Source organism: Halichoerus grypus, chromosome X, assembly GCF_964656455.1.
Source record: "Halichoerus grypus chromosome X, mHalGry1.hap1.1, whole genome shotgun sequence".
Taxonomy (NCBI): Eukaryota; Metazoa; Chordata; class Mammalia; order Carnivora; family Phocidae; genus Halichoerus; species Halichoerus grypus.
The window spans coordinates 105841361-105860288 of NC_135727.1; the positions used below are offsets into that span (position 1 = coordinate 105841361).

Sequence of the window (18928 nt, forward strand, 5' to 3'; positions counted from 1 at the left end):
TACCTCTGCTCAGGCGTTCAAGGTCATCCATTAAGGATGTTGGCTCCCTGGTACGGCTGACGTTTATATGGTGGCTGTCAGAAAACAGTGGCATCACGTAAGAGTTGGTGCCATTCCGAAAGGATGAGTTCACTTGCATGGTCCCTTTCATCTTTAGGTTCCATGATTTTTTCCCCCCAGTTTTCCACAGAGTGCCTCTGTGAAGGCACTCTGCACAGAGGAAAGTGCTCCTCCGCAAAAGCTTTTGATCAGTACCTCGAATTGATAGCGTTCTGCAGCTAGGAAATTCAAGGTCAAATACCTCATTATAATGTTGTTAAATTTATAGTCAGGGGTAACGGCTGGACTAGTGCTGAAGTGGAGAGCTTTGCAAGCCAAATGACTTCTCGGTCCAAGCCCTATTGCCTTTCTGCAGTGTAGGAATAGATTCGTCATTAGCGAACCACATTCCAAGAGAAGCAACATGGGTTTGCAGTGTAGATACTCATTACTTGTTTGATACTAAATAACCCCTCCCTATGTTCAGTTTCAATCGGTCTTGGAATTGGCAGTGTTCTCTGGTTCTTGGCAAAAGCAAATGAACATCCTCTCTGTAGAAAGCACTTGCATTTAGGGCTCAAAGTATCTCCAGAGGATTTTTTTTAAGGTCAATGTAGTACATAATAAAAAAAAAATTAAGCACCCAAGAACCCAAGGTGAGTGAGAACCAGCAGAAACAGCAGACTGCAGGAGCAGACCCATAGTAATTTCATACTTCGGAATCAATAGATGGTGTTTTGAAAACCATGTTTACTCTGTTTAAAAAAAAAATAACAGCTAAGATTGAAAAATATCTGCAGGGAGCCACAGACTTTGTAGAACTGACCTTAAAAATGACCAAATAGAACTTGTAGATGTTAAAAAGTACAATAACCAAAATTTAAAACTTACTGTTTGGGCTTAACAGCAGACTGGACGCTACCAAAGAGAGAAATACATTGAAGGGATTGTTAGAAATGAAGCACAAGGAGGACCTATGCACACCAACATGGGCCAGGTTGAGAGAGTCTAACGTTTATCTAATAGATTTCTGTAAGCAGAACAGAGGGGAAATGGAGACGAGGCATTATTTGTTGAGATCATGACTGAGAAGATTCCAGAGCTGACCAGAGACGCTAAAGATTCAAGAAGCCCAGTGAATACTAAAAAAGTATAAATAAACCCTAGAAACACAAGATAGGAAAAAAGGACAGATTACCTTCAAAGGAGCAATAGTCCGCTTTACCAAGGACAATTCCTAACAGTAACAACAGAGAAAGTAAAATAAAAGTGAAATAATAATTCAGTGTGCTAAAACAAAATAGAGACAAAACCAAAAAGAAAAAAGAAAAAAAGAAACCCTTTCAGTCTAAAAATCTATACCCAATGCGGATAGCTGTCAAGAATATGGATTTAAAAAGGAGATTTTTCAGACCAAGCAAAACCTGAGAAATTCTCCTCCAACATGACACAAGAACATTTTAAAGGATATACTTAGGCAGAAAGGATCCCAGATGGAAAATGTGAGACGAAAGAAGCAATGAAAAAAAAAAAAGTGGCCAATATATTGGTCAATCTAACAACACAAAAAAATTAAGACGCCATCTTGTAGGGTTAACGAGTAAACAGCAGTAGAGCAGGAGATTTGGGCTCTAGGAGCATCTCAGCTCCTAGTCTGTTGTATGGCCTTTGAAAAGCTACCTGTCTCATGTGTGTCTCAGTTTTCTCGTCTGTAAAATGAAGCTCCAGGAGCCAATGTTTTTTAAAGCCTCTTCATTATGATTCCATGAAACACTGAGAAATAGATTGTCTAGGAAAAAACAAGGAATCAATAATTCCTGAGTTGGTTTTTCCTTAACCTCCTTTGAAATGTTACCGATAAACACTCGGCATTTTACTTCTGGCTCACTCTTACGTAGTCCAGTTCCGAAACTGGAGCTAAAGGGAGTGTCGAGGCGCAGGTGTGTATTTTGCTCGCCTTTCTCCACATGTTGGTTTTGCTTCGCTTTCTCGTCATACAGCCGAACAGAGTAATGGCAGGTTACCCAAGCCTTAGGGGGTAGGTGGCTCGTGTGGCCGCGAGGGGGGCATTGGCAGAAACAGGCTGTGAAAAGTGGGTCTCATCGCACCACCACTGTTCTGAATTTCTTAATGTCTGGTCTGTACTGACGTGTGCCTCCTTTCCTTTCTCCCCTTCTTCCTCTTCTTGCCCCGTGCCCCCCCCCCCTTTTGCTTTTCCTCTTGTCCTGCACAGGCTAATAATAAGCCTGAGATCGAAGCAGCCCTCTTCCTAGACTGGATGCGACTGGAGCCCCAGTCCATGGTGTGGCTGCCCGTCCTGCACCGGGTGGCTGCCGCGGAGACTGCCAAGCACCAAGCCAAGTGCAACATCTGCAAGGAGTGTCCCATCATCGGATTCAGGTATCGGGAACCCCCCAGATGGCATTGGTTTTTTTCCTTCGTGTCTCTCACCTTTTTCGGACTTGATCTTTTATCTCCTGTGCCAGTTGCTGTCAGTTTGTTCCTTTCACAAGTGACTGCCCTGGTCCCTGGGCTAGTTTGGTGGCTCTGACTCATTAGGCAGGTGGCCCTTTGCACCTTCATTGTGGAGCTCTGCAGGACCGACTGACCACCTGCCTCCTCAGAGATACCTCTGCGGCAGGGGAATGCTGATTCACGGCACCGCCTCCTTCCCGGGGCCAGTGTTAACCATCTCTTTGGGTTGTTGGTTTTTTTTTTCTGTTGCTAGAAATTGTCTAGGAATCAGTTCTAAGACTAAGAGATGGTTTTGTTTGGGGAGACCTGTCATGGTAGCTCAGTTTCTTATTCACTTTGTCCCACTTTTCCTCCCTGAACTCACAAGAATTGTTTCAAGCAACCCAGAACGTACTTCTTGATTGGTGAATCTGATTACACTCTTCGCCTAGTATCCTAATGAACTTCTAAGGGAATATAAAGTATGCAAGTAAATGAAAATTTCACAAAGCAGCTAAAAAAAGGGAAAGGTTCTTTATAAATTTAAAAGGGAAAGAGATAGGAAGCATAGCAGGTTATTATTCTGATATTCTTAAAAATGTCACAGAAAACAGTTGGCTCTTAAATCTTCAGCCTCGGTGACCTGTTTTGGGAGAGAGGGGATATTGTTAAATGAATCTTACTGAACAAGAATCCCAAATGCAGATTTTGAAATGATGCTGTATTTCAACATCTGGATCAACAACTGGGTTTCCCTAGCAATGACTCAGCCGTCCAGTTGTCAACTAGCTCTATGGTCTGTGCCTGTTCAGAATCCACTTAACAGCTAAGTAAATACTCTTTCTCTAGTTCTGCTCAGACTTGTTTTATTTCTTTGCTTCCTAATAACTACTTCGTACCATTCATGTGCTTTGTATTCACTCCTCTTTTACCCCTGGTGTTTGTCCTTCTGTACCTCATATTGTGACCAAGAGGTTTTTGCAAAAACGCTTAGAGGTTTCTAAAGCCTAGCTGGACAACCCTGAGTAGGCAGTACTCACAAAGGACCCGGTTTTCCTTCCTTCCTGGTTTCTGGCCCGTACAAACGATGCCAGGGGAGATGGGGAGGGGAATCCACAGGGGACTGCGTTCCAACACTTACCTTTCTGCTCTCAGCTTCCCTGGCTAGCTAGTGAGATTTATGTGCAGGGGGAGGTTTCACAAAATAGGAAAGGGGGGTGCTTTGGAGGATCTGAGAGTGCTGTTGCCTTTAATTCTTTTGCCCTTATCGAATTAGATTATTTTGGGAAGCGGCGCTTCTCTTTCTTCCTCCCCCTCTCAAAAGATGGTTGGGATCTAAAAAAGGTAGCTTTTTCCCCACATCCCCATATGTGGCAGAAGGAATATGTTTATTTGAATTGGCTAGCATTCTTATCTGAGAAAGCAAAAGGCAGGGAGAATAGGAAATAATAGCGTCTGCTGAGAATGGGGGCGGACGTACCACCTCGTACTTACAGATTACAGCTGCTTTCAGCCAGCCCCAGTTTGTCTTTTCTTGGGGCTTCACTTATCATTTGTGGGTAATGTGGTGGTGCGGGGTGGGGGGGGTGGGGGCGGTTCTGAAGAGAGAGACATAAAAGAGATCATCCAAGTAACTACCTGGAGGTGAATCATGCCAGTCAATCAGAAAATGTGATTAAAGCAAGATGCATTTTCAGTGAGAGTCCTTGTTTCATTTGCCTTTATTTTGTGAAATTGCTTCCTCTTGATAAATTGTTTTGAAAATAATTGCTTCAGAAAAATGTTTGTCCCCAGAATGGGTAGGGGGCCTGCAGTGCATCCATCTCTCTCTCCTGGAAGTTCTTTCAAAATCTTGCGTTTGGTCTTCAAAAGACTGGAAGGTTGCCAGTATCTTCCTACTTAATCTGAAAGGGTTCCTCGTGGAGTTTAAATGAGAGCTGAAGTTTTCTTCCCTCCTTCCATATGTTTATAGGATAGCCTTCCTGCCAGAATGTTTTGATACTGAAGGAGAAGCACCAGAGATATGTAGATGGAGGAAGTTAATCACTTACCTGTGGGATTAATGAACATTGCATTCTGTTTCATGAATTAAGACCGTGTGGAAGAAGGTTTACTAAAGAACGTTCTTTGGGAATTGGATTTGAAGAAATACATATGTGTTTGTTTTTGTTTTTCACCAGGTACAGGAGTCTAAAGCACTTTAACTATGACATCTGCCAAAGTTGCTTTTTTTCTGGTCGGGTTGCAAAAGGCCATAAAATGCACTACCCCATGGTGGAATACTGCACTCCGGTAAGTCAGATGCCTCCCTGGCGTGAGAGTTTGCTCGCCTGGAAGGAGTTTCCCTTCTGCACAGTATTGCAGATGATGTGTGATGCTGGGGTTTATGAGTTCCCCGGATGTTCCCCAGCTAAAGTGGCTCCTCATTGTAGGCTCCAGATTTACTTGATCCTAGTGCGTGGGGTGGTGCCGAGAAGACGTTTTCACGTTGATTTTGCACAGCCCTAGCAGTTGTGTGGAGACGTTTCATGGCCTTGGGGCGGTGCTGGGTGTTGGGGTAGGGGGTGACGTGGGGTTCCTCTGAATCTCTTATCCATTGCTTTCAGTCAGTCTTGCTTAACTCATGCTAGGCATTTGCCTTTTATTTTTATTTATTTATTTTTTTTACTATTTGTGTATGTATATATACATATATATGTGCATACGTGTGCCTTTGCCTTTTAAACTACTCTCTGAAGTAGGTATTATTATTATCCCCTTCCTACAGATGAGGACTCTGCGGTCTTAAGGTTAAATAATTTGCCCAAGGCTCTATAATTAGGAGGTGGAGCTTTCTCCCAAGATGTTGTTTTGGGGAAGTGTTCATTGGCTCATAGAACTTTGAAAGAATCGCTGGTGACGTGGAAAGGACATAGACTTGGTGGTCAGACACACATGGGTGTAAATGTGATGTTCTTTAAACACTAGCTGCTTGCTATTCAGTGCCCGCTCTGTGGCCCTGACATTACCTGGGAGCTTACTAGAAATGCAAAAGCTCAGGCCCCGCCCCTGACTTCGTAAATCCGCCCTGCATTTTCGCAAGATCTGCAGGTGGGTGCCATGCACAGCAAAGTTTGAGAAGCTCTGCTCTCGAACTTTTATGCTCTTCTTTCTCTCTTCCGTCATCAGAGCGATGACCCAGGTCTTTCGCTGTCTCTCTCACTTGGATTCCTCTTGCAAAGGCATTCAGTGATGGAGAATGAGCCACGCAGTGAACAGAATGATACTCAGTGGGTGAAACGTGACATCACTGTGGACAGAATCGTTTTTAAAATACTGCAAAGTGTGGCCAAACTTAAGGTCAACTTAAGAGTTCTACAAACTCCCATTGATCGAGTAGCCCTCGTAGTTGCTACACTTGTTTTTCGCCATAACAACTTGTTGAGATATTACTGCAGCCATTTTACAGGCGGTCGGAGCCTTGGAGAGGTAAATAACTTGCCCAAGTGAGCTCTACTAGTTACTGCTATGCCCGGCCCGGTTTTTGTCCATAGACTTGGCTCTTGACCCCCACTGTCTCTTCAGTTACGGAACAAGTGCGCTGAAGCAGAGCACTGGAGTGAGTACTCTTTTACCTTGAGATCGTACTTTTGTAGGTCTGAGCTCAGTGCACTTTCCCTTTCAGACTACATCGGGAGAAGATGTTCGTGACTTTGCCAAGGTACTAAAAAACAAATTTCGAACCAAAAGGTATTTTGCGAAGCATCCCCGAATGGGCTACCTGCCAGTGCAGACGGTCTTAGAGGGGGACAACATGGAAACGTGAGTAGTGGCGAGCGCAAAGCAGTCTCTCATTTGACATATATTTGAGCTCCTCTCAGCTGAATGCCCTCCTTCACTCCCAAATGCAAACAGTCTCTCCTATTTCTTTCTTTAGATTTACTTTAGCCGAAAAGAGAAAAACAAGCTGATGGTCAATTGCCATTTTCCCATGTTAGTTGTCCCATGACACTTACCTGTTCCAAAGTGAAACCTGATCTCACAGGGAAAGAAACTACACGACAGCTACTAATTCCCTTATAAGAAATATGGGACTGTTTACAAATGAGTGATTCCAGTCTTTCATTTCGGTCTTCCTCCCTCACAAATCACTAGGCGTCTGTGTTTTTGTATCTGATTGTGTGGTCATACCTAGTCGCTTTTATCTCCTTGAAAGAAAAGACACTCACAGGAAGTTTCGTCACAGTAAGTAGCAATGATTCTCATGATCAAAATGATGATACCTCCACCTCTCTGCAACCCTCTCGTGTTTCCCATAACGGATGGCAATCGCACACTTGTTTGTTTTTCTTTCACCTCACTCTCCACCTTTGTTTGGCTGTTGCTTTCATGGTTCATACTTAATTGGTTGGATTTTATTTATTTTGACCTCTCAGTATTTTTTTTAATTAATTAATTCATTTATTTATTTTTATTTATTTATTTATTTATTTATTTATTTATTTATTTAGTGGCTGAGTTTGCCTGTGTCTCTCTTCACCACCTCATTTTTTGTTTTGCAGTCCTGTTACTCTGATCAACTTCTGGCCGGTAGATTCTGCGTGAGTACTTCTGCTGAAGGGGGCTGCTACCACCAACACATTTGCTTGCTTGATTTGACAATTTTTTTTTTTGTTCTGTTGGTTTGGTTTGGTTTGGTTTTTAAGGACACATTAATTTCCCTTCCTTCATTTCATTTTTTTCCTTCCCGCAGTAAAACATTTAGAGTGCCATCCACCACAGAGCGGGAGAATCAGAGTGAGGTTTCCAGGTCCCTACCTGGTCAGGTTTTAACCAGCAGACATCCTGGCCTGGAGTCAGTCATCAAAGAAACGAATGGGTTGTTAGTTCTGTTCCTGAGAGACATGTTTACGTATTCTTCCATGACAAGCTCCTCTGATTGCGTAATAACATTCTTGAGCCATATTTTTTGAGATTCAATACTTCAGGACTTTCAAAAGGATGATGGTTTGTTCTTTAGGGCCTGTTACAAGTGGACCATTAAAAATCAGCAGAATTTGTTTTATAGTAGGATGTGGAGTTTGATGGAATAATTTCAGTCAGGTGTGTGTACTTCTTACCATGCTACCGGACTAATCTTCATACACATATACACACGAGTTTCTCAGTTTTGAACTAAACTCACTTTGCTCTCCTCTCCAAACTAAATATTCAGCTCATAAATAGTTATACATTTACAACTGAAAGGAAAGTATACTATACACTACTGGTGTATATTAATAATGCTAATATTAGATACCAACAGATAATTGGTTTATCTTAGAGTTTATAATGTTATTAGAAAACTCTGGAGAGTCGGTGATTTATATATTAGCAAACAAAGCGTGCATTGTTTTAAAGTTACATTGTGTGGAGTTTTTATAACAAAGTTTTGTTATTTCAGAGCGTACTTTATTAAAATATTTAAAGTCAGACAGCTCTATTATAGAGAGAAGAAAATGACCAATTTAGAAGAACTCTATTTTTATTGGGTCTCTTTTATTGCTCCACCATGTAATTTAATTTAAAGTATATCCTTTTTTAAAAATCCTGTAGTGATAAATGCAAGTTATTAATTGAGGTTTATTTTAAGTCTTTATTGGCCTAAAAGAATTGTAAGGCGTCCCTTTCTTTGTTAAAGCTGCATTATTGTGCCCCTTAATTTTGAGATATGGTACCTATACCTGATTTTTTTACTCATCAAGGGGAATTATTTAGATTCACTTCTGGTTTTTTGCTATTCGTAGATAATTGTTTTCCCAAAACCCCAGGTAGTTTATTTATTTATAGAAGTTTGAACCTTTCCTAAATGAGAAACTTCAAAACAAACTGATGGACTGAAATCCTCCCTAAGTGAATGGATTCATTCTGTGTTGGCGTAAGTTTTAGCCAGCTGAAATATCCGAAAGGCAAATGTGCTACAGAATAACTTTAAAAGTGCGTGGATAGAGGTAACACAAAATGATAAGCAAAAAATAACAGTTCCTTGAATGGAAAAAAAAAGTTTATTGAATACATCAACTAATGAGAAAAAACATGACAAGTGAGTTTAATGTCACTTATTTTAAGTAGAGGGTGTTTGTCTTCAACTTTGAAGAACTATCAAATTAATAACATCCTATATTAAAATATCTTCCTCTAGAAACTAAAACATAGAATCACTTTGCCTTTTTATAAAAAGTCTGTTCAATTATTCAGAAATAGTGGGAAATTATCCTTTTGAGGAAGAAAACCAGACCCAGCAGGCTATGGTCCCTATTTCTTTAATACCAGCATTTTTATTAAAGTCTTTACTCAGGGGATTTTAAATAATTTATAAAATATATTGCAGAGCTCTCCTATTTAGACAGAAGAACCAGGTCCTGAGGTGGCTTCATTTTTGCAAGAATTCCCTCTGATGTTAACAGATTCTCATGTGGATCACAGAATTTGAACGTTGACTGAGATACAGATCTTTTGTTTTTCCTCAGTGGAAACCCTTATTTACCTGTATTTGTCATATTTTTCTTAAAAACTAAATCTAGCCTAAACCTTTTATATTGTTTGCCCAGAAATGAGACAAACAGTATCCTTTGAGCTATTCTGCTTTGAAACCTAAACGGATGAAAACTTATTAATGGAGTTTTCACAAAAGAGAAACCGGTGGTGGGTGGGGATGGAATTGGCCATTAATAATAACAGGACTAATCCTTCTGGGTATATCGTTTAGTGTGTAGGAAGTAGGAAGGGAGAACAGTGTTCTTACCATCTTTCGGAAAAGTGTTTCAGAAGGCTTTGCATTTAGTTTTGTTTCTGGACTAAGTGGTTTTCTACTTATTCTTGGTTTTTTAAATGCTCCTTCTCTGAACAGTACTCCCTTTTGGCTCATTTTCTGGTCTAATAGGTACCTCCTTTAGGGTACTTCTTCTTCTTTTTTTTTTTTTTTTTTAGGAGTTCTTGTGCTTATGCATGCTGTGTTAGGTGCTACTTAATAACAAAAATCACATGGAATTATCCTCAAGGCTAAGAATTAAAGTGCTGCATAATATTTTCTGTATAAGATTTTACTAAAGTGTTTTGGATTTACATGCCTAGTTTTCTTGGTATAGTTATGCTCAAAGGTCTCAGGTTTTCTTTCTTCTGTACACTACCAAGGTAGCAACCATTAGAAAGGAAAACACTTAACCATTTTCTTCCTGGTAGGCTTTTAGCTTATCAGCAGTATGTAAATGAGAAAAAAAAAAGAAGTATGTAAATGAAAAATTGGTTTGTTCCTGAAGATAGGGCTTATAAACCAAATGATCCAAGTACTAAATTATTTTGACCTGCAGTGAATATTTTAAAACAAACCTTAGCATTTTTCTAATGCGCTATTCCAGGGTTCTAAGAAATGATGTGAACTCTACCAAACTAGAGCGAAGATTCACATGGAAATCTTTGGATCTGCCTAGTAAATTGGGTGGCCATCCTTGTTTCCTCATGACAGCTTAAAGGTCTTTGTAGTTCATTACAAATTGGATTAGAGTGACACTTGACCTAGACAACACTGGTTTCATAAATGAGACATTTATCTCTCAAGGAAGACCTCAGTTCCCTAGTTGTTTGCTATACTGTGTTGTAATCATTTTAGGATTGCGTGTCTTCTTTAAGAAATAGGGATTTCTAGCTTATTTCCTAGGTAAGCCTAGATAACTACATGTTTTTTTTTTCCATATAAGTAAAAACAAATGTATTCTTCTTAGTGTTTTGACCACATCCATTAATGCTGTTTGGACGCTGGGCTAAACCAGTCCTCACTGAATAGGTTACTGGGGACTTTTGGATCCATGCCTTTATGTACGGGCTTTCTGTGTCAGGACAGAAATGGAAGAGAACTTTTGTCTTACTCCATTTACGACCGAAAAGCACAAGTCCAAACTGGTTTTCAGAACAGATGGATTTTTTTTCCTAAGGTTAATCCAAAAGATACCATAAAAACTTCAAGGGTAATTAATAGATCAGATACAAAAGGGTAGGGAAAATATTAACCTTACCAAATTTCTTAGTCTCTGGAGCTTAAAAAAAATAAAGTAGGGTTTTACACCCCAAAAGCATATGGGCTATTCATGCTAATGCTCCCCTCTAGTTTTCTTCTCTGTATGTTAGCACACAGTATCCCTACTAAGAAATACTGCAGATATTGTGACATTTTATTGGATTTAGTCGTTCTTTTTTTTAAAACATCACAGTATCATTGTGGGTCATTCAGTTTTATTTTGTGAAGTAGTAATATGGTCCTGCTACTAAATTGTACTAAATTGGTGGATATGTTACTTCCTTACAAAACAGCACAGACCAAGATATCCTGATGTGTGGGATCTTAACAGATCCTGGCCTGGCCTCCTGGGAATTAAAATCGTTGACTGTAAACGTACTAAGCAAAAGTACAGTTTCCATTCAGTAAGAAGGCAGCTAATAAATGGCGTGGTGGGGGGAAACTACTTAAAATTTTTAACCACCTAGTGCCAACATAGTCTCAGAACTATAGGATGTGAGAAATGACAAGGTAGGAGGAAAAAATGTCACAAAGAGATCGTCCACCCTTCTATAATTGAAACATTCCAGAGAAGATTTTGATCTCTTTTGATGGCTTTGGGAAAAAAAATGAGAAGTATGAGAAATTACCTCTCAAACTTGGATTTAAAATAATTGATGATATATCTAAGATATAGGAACAACCAAATGTGTACATTATCCACAGCATTAGAAGAAAAGCATTTTAGGCCATATATATAACATGACTGTGTGGTGGGTTTTTTTTTCTCCATTAATGGATGGTATCTGTGACTAATCACATTTTCTGCCTTATAGGCCCGCCTCGTCCCCTCAGCTTTCACACGATGATACTCATTCACGCATTGAACATTATGCTAGCAGGTATGAGACTAGTTGAATGCCAGGCAAATATTGATTGAAATAACTAACCAAGGAAAGCTAACCTATAATCATTTGAAACAAACCTTTTCTTTTTCCCCCCAATCTTGTCTGATTTCTACTAATCCACTTGCCCTCTAACTTGCATGCCATTCCACTGCATGCTGTTTTTGAACACCAGTAAGAGCATTAGTCCAGAACAATCTCCCCCTCATCCTGGCCTTTAAACATTTCTGATAGCTTTGCTATGTTTTGCATATGGAGCACGTTTAAAGAATTGGCTTAGAAATCATCTCACCTTCTTAGAAAACTGCTAGACCAACCATCCATGGGTGAAGAAATGATACTATGTTCTCTAGAGCATATGAAAGCATTAGCTTTCTATTTGCGTGCTTATTTAGCATCAGATGCTGTAAAGAAAAGAATAATTAATTTTCCTAATCCGTGCAACTTTTTGTCCCACCTTCTTTGTGTTTCAGCGAATTTTTATGCCTAAAAACCGAATTGCTAATTGTAAGCGATCTTATGCTCGTTAAAGAAGTCTGTGAGAGTTTGGTTAACTTTTTTTATTTTTTAGTGGTAAGAAGATTTTATTATTGTCTGAGGGGAAGGAGGTTTTTGAAGGTAAAAATTGGTGGCAGACTGTTCAGAGAGCTTACTATGAGTCCATCCTTTATCAGTAGTCTAACTGCTAAACGTGTTTGTCAACCGTGGGAAGCATTAACTAGCTATATAAGTCTGTCATCAGGGGAAAGCTTTAATTGTCTTTAAAAAACAAGGGGTAGTGAAGGTACAGTGTATTTGTTGGTAGGGAAGCTTTTCTTGTAAAAACAAAGGCCTGCTCTCGGTGAAAGCAAGATCAATTTGTGAAGAAGAAGAAGAAGAAGAAAACAACCAAATACAACTTCCCTTCTAATTTATAGCATAAATGTAAAGCTCCTAACCACTCGCTGCATCAGATGGTTAGGGCAACACACACATTCTTTAATTGGAAGGATTCCTTTCTCTTCTTGACATGATTTATCCTTTAGTTTTCAGGAATGTTCGATTAGGTCTTGAATAGATTCTAAGAAATCACATAAGTTTTAATGAGCTTTTACGTTTTTTATCAGGCTAGCAGAAATGGAAAACAGCAATGGATCTTATCTAAATGATAGCATCTCTCCTAATGAGAGCATGTAAGTATCCTGTCTCTTTTTACAAAATGTTCCTGACGATGAAATTGCTTTGAGGGCTTTAGAGGTAGGGTAGTGCAGAAGATAGGAATTAGCATTAGACTCACTTGATCTTTCAAGGAGCCATTCGTTGACTTTTTTTTCCTTTGACTCTTAACCACCTGACACGGAATGAGCTCATCCAAAATGTGGCATTACTGGTATTCCAGAGTAGCAAAAACAGTGGGCCTTATTTAATACCGGATTATCACAAGTTGCAGAGGCTCAAATATGGAAATTATACGAAATGCTTAATCTTTGACCAAACCTGCCAGATATTTAAAGGGGTTGGATATTAATTTTTAAAAGTGATGGCTAAGTAGTATTTTCTCCACTCCGGGAGCGGACATGTAATCTTGGTATGGTTGCATTGGTATTCCCATCTGGTAGGTTAGTTGGGCATTTTCCTTCAGAGATCCGAAGTAGTAGATTTTTGTGATTTAGCATCTTCGCTAGCTAAATCAGGTGAGGCAATCTGGTGAAGGGTTTCAGAAGAGGAAGTACAAATTTAGGTCGAAGTTGTCTAGTGGGCTGATAAGCCAGGCCTGTCAAATAGAAGGGAAGAGAGAGCGCAATGCCAGAAATGGTAACAGGGCAAGGGTGGCTTTCTTACTGAGTTGGGGAAGTGTTCATATTGAGGAACACAGAGGAACAGTGCCATGAACCAAGGGCCCGAGGTGGAGGGAGCCGATTAAGAAGCTAATATGTAGGAAAAGATAAGGATCTGCTAACGGAATAGATAATTTAGAGAGAGGGGAAAAAAAATCTAGTCAAAGCACAGCAGTGTCTCTACTTCGATAAGTTACGGGTATCTCACCACTTTGTCATGGAGAATCTAGGCAAAGGGAAGAATGAGTGGTAAATTTATCATGTCGTTGGTGTGGCAGCCCAGCATCACACTCCGATGAGGCAAGAGCCTTTGTAAGGATTAGGCTGAGGGAAATAGTATCCGAGTGGCATGTGTACATAGCTGGTTATTGAAGACATGAGAACAAATCATCTGGTAGCTAAAGGTGATCACCTGCCAAGGTGAGTGTTGAATCAAGTCGACACTCAGTCGTTTGTATATGACTGAGTTACTTAAAACGAAAACAACCTTTTCCCCAAACAAAAGTAACTGTGGTACATTCTCTTTCTCAGTTATGGGGATAAGTATTAGTAGGTTTAGTATATAAAATACTTTGACAGGAAAATATGTGGCCAAAGAATCAACCAAACGTAAACAACCTGAATGATTTGCTTCTTTGTGTCACCACTTTTGGTGATTAGAAGCTCTAGCACATTCAAATCACTTCAAGTTGTATCTGTATAATAATGGCTGCCATTGACTGACCGCCTGAGAGAACAGTAAGAGAAATTTAATTATAGCTCTGTTGTAATTAAACACAGGAAGTTCTTGCAATAAAATTTCAGAATTTGGGAAGAGGGATAATAAATTAGGTAGTAAAACATCTTTTTACAATTGTTAAATGAAATTTAGCTTTAGCTCATTCTGAGGACATAAAATGCATTTTGACTCCGTATTAGATGGTAAAACTTTACCATGACCTTTTGGGGGCAGATCTGGGGAAGTTGTTTGGGGGATTGGTTGACTTCACTTAAATGTTGGTTTTTAACACCCAATAATTATTTTTAGACAACTTTTCACTTCTCAACCAATTACCTGGCTTGACAGACCAAAATCATTTAAGTCATTTTTTCCTGAATACATGAATTGTTTTTCAACTCAGAAGACTTAGAGAGGGGAATATTAACATACCATCCTACTCATATCTAACAAGAAACAAAGAGCTTTAGCCTCTCATTAAGAACAGAATGAAGTTCTTATAACTTAGATGTGCACAGGCTTCTAAGGAGCTAGGAGCAATACATTTAGAAAATAATTTCTCCTGTGTATTAGAGAGTTCCTAGTTTTAAGGAAACATTGCAGCTGCCTCCCCAAATATAAGCCTTTTGCTTCTTTGTTCCTGAAGATTAGTCCTTAAAAGCTATTCTAAAGAATGAGATGCTCAGTCTTCTTTTAATTAGTCATCCCAGTGGCTTTTTTTTTCCTTCTAGTTTTTGTTTTTCTCTCTGAACAATAATTGAATGAAACCATCATTTGTCTCCAGTTTCATTATTGTTACCATCTTGCCTCTATGGCTTTTGTAAGTTCAAACTGGCTTATTAGCAAAGCAACACTTTGTGGTCACATTGTCCTCCCCTGAAAAAAATATTAATTACTGTAAAGGCTGCAGGGTTGTTTTTTCTGGTCATTGTCAACAAGAGCGTGGGTTAGTGAACAGATTATCTTGACAGGCTTGGTAGTAAGAGCATTATAGAGCCATTGTTGTGTCTTTTAATATCTGTTAACTATTGGTCGAACAGTCAACATAAGAGTCCCAGTATTTCTGTAATTCTGCTACTCATTTGCCCATGTAAATAGGCCAATCAAATTCATTTGAAAATTTGAGCAAGAAATACTTTGAATTGTCACCAATAAGATCATAGATCACAAGCTCAAAAGTCTCAAAATGTCTTTAGAAATAGGAAAAGGGGTCTAATTAATGGTTAAGAGCAAATGTTTCTATTTTTAAATTCACACCTGAGTCCCTGACCCCCAAAGCAAAATAAGGGGGAGAAAAAACCAAAACCTTTGATTTTATTTTCCAGAGATGATGAACATTTGTTAATCCAGCATTACTGCCAAAGTTTGAACCAGGACTCCCCCCTGAGCCAGCCTCGTAGTCCTGCCCAGATCTTGATTTCCTTAGAGAGTGAGGAAAGAGGGGAGCTAGAGAGAATCCTAGCAGATCTTGAGGAAGAAAACAGGTGAGTTTTCTTTCTAGCTTTGTCATTGGTATGCAGAGTGCATACACGTGCGCACATAGAAAAGCACCAGGAATCTTCACTTAGTCATTCTGTGTCTAATTGTTTTCTACAATAATCTGTTTAGCTCCATTTACAGATTCTCTCTCTCTCCTTTTTTGTTACCTGCAAGAAGAAAATGAATGCGATAGTATAATTAAGAAGTCCTAATTTAGGGGTGAGAGGAATTAATGCTAATGATGGTGATTGATTTGTTGCATGTGTTTCAGAGGCTTTGATTATGTATTTGAGAATAGAATTTAAGAACAAAGCAAGTCCTTTAATTTCACGATTATATGATTTGTACATATATTTGGCCATATTGTCTATCTCAAAGCATTTAAGAAAGTAGGTTCGTTGGCTTGGTCGGATCTGGGAACGAATTCATTCATCTTATTTTCCATCCTCAAACACGGAAATCATTAATGCTCACCATCATAGCAGGTTAGTGAGACCATTCCAGTTGTCAGTCATCATCTGAAAAAGCTGTTCACGGAGAAATAGAAACCCTAGAAGTGAAAAGCCTGAAGAAGATTCACAATGACAGCAGAGAGGACGCAGGTGTCAAAATCTGGGGGTACTCTGTGGTGTCAGGAAAATAGAAATCATTGGACATTGACTTTTGTGTTACATTTATTATATCACAGGTCTCTTGGTTAAGAAAGGCTTTTACGTATGATCACTTCTACCTCACTGTGCCTTCTTTAGACAAATGCCACCAGGCAAGTCTTTAAAGGAGCAGTTGCTCAAATTTGTGGGACTTAAGAACCTTTATCTCTTCGCTTTAGCCCAAGGCACCAAGACCTGTGAATCTAGACAGCGCAGTGTGTCTGAGAACTGGTGCCCTGGGGGGGAGTAGGTCACCTCAAGATGAAAAAGCAAACTGCCATTCATCCATTGCTTTCTACTGCCACTGCCCTCCATCTAGTTCTTAAAACCCCTGACCTGTGGCCATGCTCTTATCCAGTTGGCTTCTCTTTACTCTCTTTCTCACCCCTCCAATAAATCCTCCATACCAACCTGAATTGTGTATCTTTCCGGAACCAAGACCCTTCATGGCATTCTTCCTTCCTTGCATTTCTGCATCTAGAAAAAAAAAAAAATCCAGCTTTTCAGCTGAGCACTTAAAACCTTCCAGAATTTTCTCTTGACTTCCTTTTACAACATTATCTTCCTTTGTGCCTGTGTTCCAGCCACGTTGCTGTAGCAGCTGTTTCTGAATACATCCTGCTCTCATCCACTTTCTGGGTCAAGCTCAAGCTTGCTTCTCAGCCTACCCACTAACCCCCATCCCTTCCATATCTGATGAGGGAGTCCTACCCATCCACCATGACCTTCCTCAAAATAATCTTCTCCATAGAGCGCTGTTAGATCCCGACATTTGGAAGTAATCGATCTTTTGCCTATATTCTCTGAGTCATGTGAACCTTTCTCAGAGAACTCCCTGACTGGTTTGCCTTTTTAGTAGTTATTCCCATTGCCTCTCTCTAACAAGACAGTGAATGCCTTTGGGGCAAGGACTGTGTCTTCATCCTCGTAATGGTCCCCTAGAGTTCCTGGCACAGTGTGAATACTTAGGGGGTAATCAGGAAATGTTTGGTAAAAACCTCACTTTAAGAATACAGCAAGGTTGTCCCATGAGTACTGTCCAGGAAGCAATACGAAACATTATTTTTGGCCTTATTTGTAAGACTGGCACTGAAGATGATGGTAGATACAACATTTCCCCCTCCTTTATTGAGGATCCTCCTTAGTATCCATCTATGTTAAATCTATAGTTATTTTAGGGGTCAGAGTCAAATAAGAAGGAAAAGTTGGGATTGGCATGATAAGTAGAATTTGATGTTACCCAGGAATAAAAATATTTTTGTACAATAGGATTGTTGCCATTATGCAATATATCTTTCCATGTCATTGGGTAAGAGTTTTGTTATGTGTTGTTGGCACACTTTGCTTCTGTACCATGACAACCAGACCAAAGGGTGTTGGTAAAGAGTACTGATAACTATCATTTCATCATTTCCAGAGCACTTTAATGTATTTTGGGTCATTTAATCTCCCTTAAAGCTCTGTCAAGAAGATGGACGGAGAAATGCTGGTTCACAGAGGTTCAAAGGGCTTGACCCAGATTTCACAATCAGCCAGTGGCAGAACCAACTTCTGGTTCAGATTTTCTGACTCAAAATAGCCAACCCTTGCACCAGAGAATAAAAAAGAGTCATTCTATGTAAACAGAATTTATATAGAATTGTGGCATATTCCCTGGAACGTACCTTGACTTGAGGCAGTATTCTTTAAGTTTTTTTTTTTTTATTTAAGTAATCTCTACACACACCGTGGGGCTCAAACCCATGACCCTGAGATCAAGAGTCGCATGCTCCTCAGACTAAGCCAGCCAGGAGCCCTGAAGCTGTACATGAATAAACCAGTTCATGTACTTGTGGTACAATGATAACCACTTTCTCCTGAAAGATATCCAAGACCATTCCCCAAGAATGGGATGGTTCATTCTGTCAAAGAAAGAAAAAAAGAAAGAAAATGACACCAGGGCTCCTTACAGCTCTGAAATGAAGGATCTGATGTTGATGCAAGTCTTTGTGTAAGTCCTCCCGACCTTCAAGTAAAGGTCAAGATGAGCTTCTTTCTTCCTTCCTCCACTTTGTCACATTTCACTTCCTACCAAATTCCAAAGAAATGTCTCTCCAGAGCTCCCCTCCCGAAAGTACACTGTCTGGTTTCCTTTGCTCTGTCCTCTCTTAAGAGTTCCGCTCAAAGAGCTTCAGAGCCGTAGCTTTGCCTTTATGATCCCTGAATTGAGTGATGCTTAAGGGGCTTTAGTTCACCCTTTCCTGTCCTTCCTCTGAGAGAACCCAGGGGCTCAGTAGATGCCCTCTCTCAGGGCCCGCCAAGCTGACTGTATTTCCTAAGTCAAACTGGGCCATATAATCAGACTAATACAAGCATACTTTTAGAGAAAACGGGAATGGATATTTAAAGATTTCTCATTTATTTGAGAGAGAGAGAGAGAGCGAGAGCATGCGTGTGCACATGGCACAAGCCGGGGGAGGGGCAGAGGGGGAGAGAGAGGGACAAGTAGACTCCCCACTGAGCCCCATACGGGGCTCAATCCCATGACCCTGAGATCATGACCTGAGCTGAAACCAAGAGTCAGACGTTTAACCTACTGAGCCACCAGGTGCCCCGGGAATGGATATTTAAAATTGAGATTGTCCCATGTCCCTTGGACATATACTTACCATATCTATGTGTATTTTGTGTTCCTTTATTCTGTAGTTAGGACTTACCTCCAAATGACAGATAGCAAAGGAAAGAGGCTTGGAGATCCCCATTCCTGAGGAGATATGTTCTTAAATTCTGTTATTCTTCTTCACAACACCTCCCCTTGAAAAAGAGAGAATGGTTAATGTTGAAGTGTCTCAGGGGTGTGTTACCTCGGTCTTTAG

The 18928-nt window shown here is 39.9% G+C and overlaps 1 protein-coding gene across 13 annotated transcripts in view; it reads left to right on the forward strand.

Moving 5' to 3' along the window:
- The window catches only part of DMD (dystrophin), a 2185421-nt gene that overhangs the window by 2114762 nt on the left and 51731 nt on the right, over positions 1 to 18928 (forward strand). For 7 of the 13 annotated variants that reach the window (XM_078064107.1, XM_078064109.1, XM_078064106.1 and 4 more), the window contains 7 exons: positions 2273 to 2439; positions 4674 to 4785; positions 6158 to 6294; positions 7035 to 7073; positions 11341 to 11406; positions 12516 to 12581; positions 15270 to 15428. In XM_078064107.1, coding sequence (XP_077920233.1) covers positions 2273 to 2439; positions 4674 to 4785; positions 6158 to 6294; positions 7035 to 7073; positions 11341 to 11406; positions 12516 to 12581; positions 15270 to 15428 — 746 coding nt within the window. The remainder of the gene's footprint in view (positions 1 to 2272; positions 2440 to 4673; positions 4786 to 6157; positions 6295 to 7034; positions 7074 to 11340; positions 11407 to 12515; positions 12582 to 15269; positions 15429 to 18928) is intronic. The other 6 variants (XM_078064108.1, XM_078064118.1, XM_078064116.1 and 3 more) reach the window with 3 other exon arrangements.